Source organism: Sinocyclocheilus rhinocerous, unplaced genomic scaffold (genome assembly GCF_001515625.1).
Source record: "Sinocyclocheilus rhinocerous isolate Xijiao unplaced genomic scaffold, SAMN03320098_v1.1 scaffold532, whole genome shotgun sequence".
In the NCBI taxonomy this organism is placed as follows: domain Eukaryota; kingdom Metazoa; phylum Chordata; class Actinopteri; order Cypriniformes; family Cyprinidae; genus Sinocyclocheilus; species Sinocyclocheilus rhinocerous.
In genome coordinates, this window is record NW_015642820.1 from 51,899 (window position 1) to 59,581 (window position 7,683).

At 37.6% G+C, this 7,683-nt stretch overlaps 3 protein-coding genes across 3 annotated transcripts in view; all 3 read left to right on the plus strand.

Annotated features, from left to right (window-relative positions):
- The window catches only part of cdk18 (cyclin dependent kinase 18), a 92,564-nt gene that overhangs the window by 7,774 nt on the left and 77,107 nt on the right, over positions 1-7,683 (plus strand). The window lies entirely within an intron of this gene.
- Positions 3,367-5,307, plus strand: LOC107756629 (F-box only protein 36-like). The gene is made up of 4 exons (XM_016573813.1): positions 3,367-3,670; positions 4,096-4,204; positions 4,370-4,542; positions 4,778-5,307. The coding sequence occupies exons 1-4, from the start codon at positions 3,521-3,523 to the stop codon at positions 4,994-4,996; spliced, it is 651 nt and encodes a 216-aa protein (XP_016429299.1). The 5' UTR covers positions 3,367-3,520; the 3' UTR covers positions 4,997-5,307.
- Positions 5,994-7,683, plus strand: part of LOC107756607 (uncharacterized) — a 2,578-nt gene continuing 888 nt past the window's right edge. Inside the window, exons 1-2 of the mRNA XM_016573791.1 lie at positions 5,994-6,057; positions 6,223-6,782. Of these exons, the coding sequence (XP_016429277.1) occupies positions 5,994-6,057; positions 6,223-6,782 (624 nt within the window). The remainder of the gene's footprint in view (positions 6,058-6,222; positions 6,783-7,683) is intronic.

The window sequence follows — 7,683 nt, forward strand, 5'->3', positions numbered from 1 at the left end:
AACAGCATAGCCACTGCATAGCAACAAAAAAAACGCTCAGAAAAGCTGTATAGCAACACAAAAAACACTCAGAAAAGCTGTATAGCAACACAAAAACTCAGATCAGCACAGCAACTGCATAGCAACACAAAAACACTCAGATCAGCTGCATAGCAACACAAATACACTCTGAACAGTCTAGCAACTGCATAGCAACACACAAAAAAACGCTCAGAACAGCCTAGGAACTGCATAGAATCACAAGAAACACTCAGAACAGCCTAGCAATTATAACTACTCTGAACAGCTTAGCATTAAGAGCATTAAGCAGCACTCACAAAAATGCATTCATCTAGTTCGCTCAGTGTTTGACACATGGTGAACAGCTAGTCACAAAGGTTTAGCCTAGCTTAGACAAATTGTTAATCAAGATTTGGCTTCAGCTTTCATGGAACTTGATCATATCCCACATCTTAGAACCTGTAGTTTTGACAAGGCTTTACATTTTAATTTCATATATGATTTCAATAATTACCCAATTTTCTTTGCATCTGAAGGCAAGTAAAGTTATTTAACGTGACCCCTGGATTGTGGAATGACTCATATCACAAAGGGGTGACACATAAGACCTATAATAATAGACAAACACTACAAGTTAGTCACTGTAAAGTCTCCCATGTGTTGCATGTGTCTGTTTGTGGTCATTTACGGCCAACTTCCCCTGTTCAATCTTTTCATTTTGGCATTTTAAAGAAAAACAAACTGTTCTCAGATCAGTCTTATCTCTGTGAATATCAGGGTGAGGATGTGCCATCCACAGTGCAAACAGAGCCAGCAGCTCTGAAGAGGTTAGTCTGTCAACACACTTTTATTTCTATAAATCATCACTCGTTGGGGCCATTTATGGGTCATAACTTCTGTGCAGCCTCTAGCAAACCAGCATGGGACGGGTTCCTTCGACACAGCACACACTGACGTTAAATCCTGCACAGAAAACCCTATTTCACAGGTGGCTAGTCATTCAGCTGTATAGCTTTATTTTCTGTGCTGTTGCTTATACAGACTATGTCCAGTAATTACTTACTCATTTTTTAGTTGCGGTCATATAGAAAAGAAAAATCACAAATTTGGGCAAGGGGTGTCAAACTCATTTTAGGTTGAGGGACAGATCAGAGAAAATATCCCCTCGGGCAGACTGAATTACCTTTAGTTTTGTTTAGTTTGCTAACAATTATGCTAATATTAGTCTCAGCCTCAGATGTCATGCTCACGAACCGTTGGCTGAACGTCTGATGCATATCACACACAACATTGGAAACACTTCAGGTGTTCGAAACTTGTTGTCATCTGATTGGTTGATTTCTGCAGGATTTCCGGGAGATGTGTGTGTCGTGTTCTTTAACGTTCTGCCTGGAAACAAAGATGCTTTGGTGCCAAACCCCCTCATGGAGGAAGAAAGCTGTCATGTTTACAACTGTGACATTGACTACGTTTACATGAACATCAGTAATCTAATTATTTACCTTATTCTAAATAAGCCAATATTATGATTATGGTGTTAACATGTTGCTTTTAGAATATTCCTTTCATGTTCCCGTTTTACATGTTATAGTAAATAGTTTGATTAATGGCACACGTCATTACGTCCCCACGTGACGCCATCCGACGTCCCCTCTGGAATTTCACGTAAAATTAAAAATGAAACACCCAGAACTGTATATCGCACCATAACAAAGACGAACTATATGTTTATATGTGAAATTCTGGAGGGGATGTCAGATGGCGTTGCGTGGTAACGTAATGACGTGTGCCATTAATCGATCTATGTACTATAACATGTAAAATGGGAACATGAAAGGAATATTCTAAAAGCAACATGTTAACACCATAATCATAATATTGGCTTATTTAGAATAAGGTAAATAATTAGATTACTGATGAAAGAAAAATCACAAATTTGGGCAAGGGGTGTCAAACTCATTTTAGGTTGAGGGACAGATCAGAGAAAATATCCCCTCGGGCAGACTGAATTACCTTTAGTTTTGTTTAGTTTGCTAACAATTATGCTAATATTAGTCTCAGCCTCAGATGTCATGCTCACGAACCGTTGGCTGAACGTCTGATGCATATCACACACAACATTGGAAACACTTCAGGTGTTCGAAACTTGTTGTCATCTGATTGGTTGATTTCTGCAGGATTTCCGGGAGATGTGTGTGTCGTGTTCTTTAACGTTCTGCCTGGAAACAAAGATGCTTTGGTGCCAAACCCCCTCATGGAGGAAGAAAGCTGTCATGTTTACAACTGTGACATTGACTACGTTTACATGAACATCAGTAATCTAATTATTTACCTTATTCTAAATAAGCCAATATTATGATTATGGTGTTAACATGTTGCTTTTAGAATATTCCTTTCATGTTCCCGTTTTACATGTTATAGTAAATAGTTTGATTAATGGCACACGTCATTACGTCCCCACGCGACGCCATCCGACGTCCCCTCTGGAATTTCACGTAAAATTAAAAATGAAACACCCAGAACTGTATATCGCACCATAACAAAGACGAACTATATGTTTATATGTGAAATTCTGGAGGGGATGTCAGATGGCGTTGCGTGGTAACGTAATGACGTGTGCCATTAATCGATCTATGTACTATAACATGTAAAATGGGAACATGAAAGGAATATTCTAAAAGCAACATGTAAATACCTTAATCATAATATTGTCTTATTCAGAATAAGGTAAATAATCAGATTACTGATGTCCATGTAAACGTAGTCAGTGACAACTATTTTTCATCAATTACTTAAACCACTCTGTTCTTGCATGAACAGTCATCAAATGTTCTTTAGAACATTTTAATTAACGCATTTACCTATGATCAAAGGTGCATGATTTCTACATTTATTCTGTTAAAGCTGCCAGATGAACTCATCCATTTTATTTTTTGTCAACAAAGATGTACGATGACAGGTTATTTTTATGGTTTAAATAGTAGAGTCATAAATTCAATATTCATTATGTTCAAAATAAATTATATATATTCAAACCATTTACTTTTTTCACATTTTAATTGTTCACATCTACACTAAACATATGCACAGTGCACGGTGACAAAGCCATAAAACGGAATTTTGCCATTATAGAAAAGAAAAAAAGCCTTCAAAATACTGCAATGATGTAACTTAAGTATTCAGATGCTTTGCTATGACAAATCTAGGTGGTATGTAGGGACTATTACCGATGAGCAGATCCTATTAGCTAACTAGAACATAATATATAATGCAGTATAATGTTTCAGATGTCCATTGCCTGACATAAGCGACGCCAAAACCGTGCTCCCGATGGCAGGCGACCGTTTAACACATTCGACTTTTAACGCAGCGTTCGTGAAGACACGACTATTCGTCTAATAAAGAGAAAAGCGTCCGTCCATACAATAAATAAGAACAGGCCGCATCCAGTCAACGACAGAATGTGATATCTAATATGTCGAGGATGAGTGTGAAATCACACTAATAATTCCCTCTGGAGATGACGCAGGCTGGAGTTTATGTTGTCCTGGTAACGCGTCAACGGAATCCGGGAATGGCGAGTTTACTGGGAGAAACTCTGTTTGAGATCAGTGGACAAGGTCCTGCTCCAATAAAGGACTATTTCCACTTTGCAATAACAAAATCTCAGGTTTGTCGAGTTGTTTATATTGTTAACACAAGTTAGCGGCAGCTACATGACCAAAAGTTTGCTGTTTGTTTATCTCTTCTCTTCTAGGCCTTCCAAACGCAATGCTAAATTGTAAGTTACAAATCACAAATGTTTCCAAATTGCAAGTTACAAGTCACAAATATTACCAAATTGCTTGGTGGTGAAGAACGAGATTAATACATGTCTTCATCACATCTGGGATTGTAGACTTTTGGCTATAGACTTTACTAGCTTTAATGATCACACTGAAATGTACAAATTGAAATGTTAGAGATATTTTACATAAAGACGCTAGTTATTGGTTTCTACTGAAGATCCTACAAGATATAATCTGGAAAAGAACTTTCAGATCTTTATTGTTAGATATTATTTATCATAATAATTACAAACATCCTTCACTGCAGGTAATTTGGAGCTGGTGGAAGATATCTTTGAGATCAGACTGCAGGAACACACCACCAGGACAACTGACAGAATCACATGAAGACTTTTTAGAAGACAATCGTCTGCAAAGTGAGTTATTCAGTCAGTGTTAGTATACTGTATATTATTGTGCTTCTTACTATTCACGACTTGTATACACTTCATATTTTTAAGCTAAATTTCAAATGAAGTGTGTAAAGTCTCCTAATGTAAACTGTGGCTCATTCAATGAACAATCTGATCGGTCTCATCCAGATCAAGTGGGCATGGTATTTGGTCCTCACATCTTGCAATACTCCCAAAATTTATGCCAGGGACACTATGATTACATTGTCCGTCTCCCCAATGCTTTACTTTTCAACATCATGGCACATCTGGACCTTGAAGACATTTCAGTCATTTCACGCACCTGCCGTAGGTTTAGAGAGGTAAGGCCTACTGTAATGCTATTGCAGTTTCAAAGTGTCATTTATCAAAACCAAAGGCTTTTATTTGAAATAAAATAGCTCAAGCACACATTTCAAGCAAACATTTCACATGAAATGTTAACATTTTTACATTATTTCAATTTTTTAATTACTTTTTGAGGTTGCTGTGTTAAATGGTTACATGTAAATTGTCTAAATTGTCTGTTAACTCCATTGTGGGGTTTTTTCTCTCCAGCTTTGTAACTCTGAGGAGTTCTGGGAGCAGACAGTGAGGAAGCATTGTGACACTGTGACACCAACAGTGGAGGCTTTAGCTGAGGAGGTTGGCTGGAGGACAGTTTTCTTCACCAACAAGCTGCAGCTGCAGATGCAGATTAGCCGCCGGAAGCAGAAGGAGAATCAGCCCTGTGAGGATAAAAACGAGCCAAGTCCCTCTTCAGTACCTTTGGAGTAAACGATTGAAGACAACACTATTTTTGCTTGCATTGAAGATTCACTCTTGCAAATAGTGTGCACACACTGACTTTGTTGTACATCTGACCGACTGTTACATTTGCTCAAATCTAAAATGTTTTTGAGCCAAAGAACCAGTTTTAGGTGAAATATATATTTACGCTGCATTTCACATCTGGTAAAACAAACACATAATAGCTCATTTTCTGGCATAATTATTGCAGTCTTTGGGGTTATTTTAATACATTATGCCAGCATGTGTTTTCTCTACTTTACCAAACATAACTACCACAGTTCCAACAGTATTGTCCTGTCAGATGCCAATTTTTGTGAATAAAAACCTAAAATGTAGAACAATTTTGAATGTTATGTTGTTGCGAAAAAAAAGTCCTATTTTGTTCATTAAAATAAATAGCACATTTCAATAATATATTCTATACAGTATATTCAAGTATTTCAATTATTAGTAAAAACACTGGTATAAAAAGTACAATTTAGCCATCATAGCTCATCTGTTGCTGGATTCCTTTGAACCATAACTAGATAACCATGGCAATCCAGAATTAGATTTAGCGGTCATTAAACCTGTCAACACCAATCATATCACAAATATTCTCAGAATTTATCACCTCAGCTCTCCTTGATAATTTTAAATAACGGTATGCTTGAGATAATAAGACGAGTTATTTATGGGCATGTAGTTAAAATACACCCCTCATACACTCAGTAGATTACTGTTGCGTGGCAATGTGTCACTACACGGGAAAAGACCATGCGTGGGGGGATGTTGGGAACCTGAGATGCTGTGACTAGACCGCTGGCTGCAGGTGAGAATCACTCAGATGATCTGCATCTGTGAATAAGCATGACAAAGACCACTGGGAAGGATACTGAAAGGCAAAGTTGTTCATTTTGGCTCCAAACAAGCTGAAGAAGAAGGTGTTTCTGAGATTGAACAATTTATTAATCAAGCTCCAGTAACAAGTGACAGATCAAAAATGACTAACACAAGTGATCGGATGGATTTGGCTTTTGTGCTTCAAACAGGTGAGTGGATTTCTAGTTTTCTCACACTAAACTGTAAAATGTTGTCCAAAAAGTTGTATTGGTCAGATTTCTAGTGTTTTCTTGAACACAACACGGTCATCTGCTTCTGTAGATTTGTGACTTCATGTTCTCAATCTCCATCTAGCTAACATTGTTTTTTGACTTTTTCATTTTCTCAAGTGACCAGCTCCAATCTAGCTGACAGCAATAGGCTTTTGGAGACCATAAAATCATTTGTCCACTTTGGAGCTTTCATTGTCACTGGTCTCTTTACCTGCCTCATCATAGCAACAGTGCGGAACAACCAGGAGCTGCATCAGAACCCTCGCTACATCCTATTGTGTCAGCACTGCATCTGTGTGACCGGCTTCAACATTATGGGCGCAGTTGTACACGCTCTTCGCAGCCTACGTTGGCCAATCTCTCGAATCACCTGTTGGATCCTCTTCGACCTGCAGGTGGTGATGGCACGGGGTTTGATGATCACCCTCACACTGATGTCCATCAGCGCTTGTCTGTCCATTTGCATGCCACTCCGCTACCCCATTCTGGTCCAGCGCTTCTACCGCTGGGTCGCATTGGTGGCTTGCATTCTCGCCCTACTCAACCCCGTAGTGTTCACCGTCCTAGCCTGTGTGCGCTTTCCGTGGGACTACGTGGTTGGGCTGGACACAGAGTGCTCCACAGCTTTGGAGGGCACCGCATGCATCGCCAGCGCTTTAGTATTGCTTTTATTGCTGGTGCTGAATCATAATATTGTCTTACTCAGAATAAGGTAAATAATCAGATTACTGATGTCCATGTAAACGTAGTCAATGATCGCTTATTAGTATTAATTACAAAAAATATGTAAAGTTCGCAGCATAGACTCACCAGTCTGTTATTGTGGTGACATTTTCACGCCCCTAAGCATGACGCGGCACAAAACGAAACGTGATTGGTTGCTTTACCTGTCAGTCATATGGCCTCTTGGGCGGGCCTTAGCCATTCAAAGCAGCCAAGGTTCCCAGACCTTCTGCCGTCAGTCTGAAGGTCTGGCTACGAGAGACTATGTTAATATTAACCATACAAACAACAATATAACTTACAGGAAAACAAGGACAACTTTTTTTTTTTAACCTAAAGATGATGCTAGGGTATTTTAGGGGTGCGTGATATTGGCAACAAAAAAAAAATTGTCAATATTTTATTTATTTATTTACTTGATAATGATAATTACACCAAATTTTGCAAAGCGTGTTTTTGAGATAGTAAGCCTGTCATGGATAAATAAATATAGAGTATATAACTTGTATAATATACAGCATATACATGTCTCTTAATGGTTTCAGAAGACAAAAGTCATTGAACAAACTCAAACATCTCATCAAATTTTTGCAACACAAAATTACCTTAATCCAAATTAATATAATGAATATAATATAGTATAATAAAATATAATAATATAATATAAAGTATGATTGTTATTATATTATATATATTTTAATTACTACATTATAATAACATACAATATTATATATATATATATATATATATTTTTTTTTTTTTATTAATAAATGGCCTACTGAACAGATTGCTTTTTCTTTAAATAAATTCAGTTAATATGAAAATCTTCTTAGGGATAAAAATCTACCTCAGCTT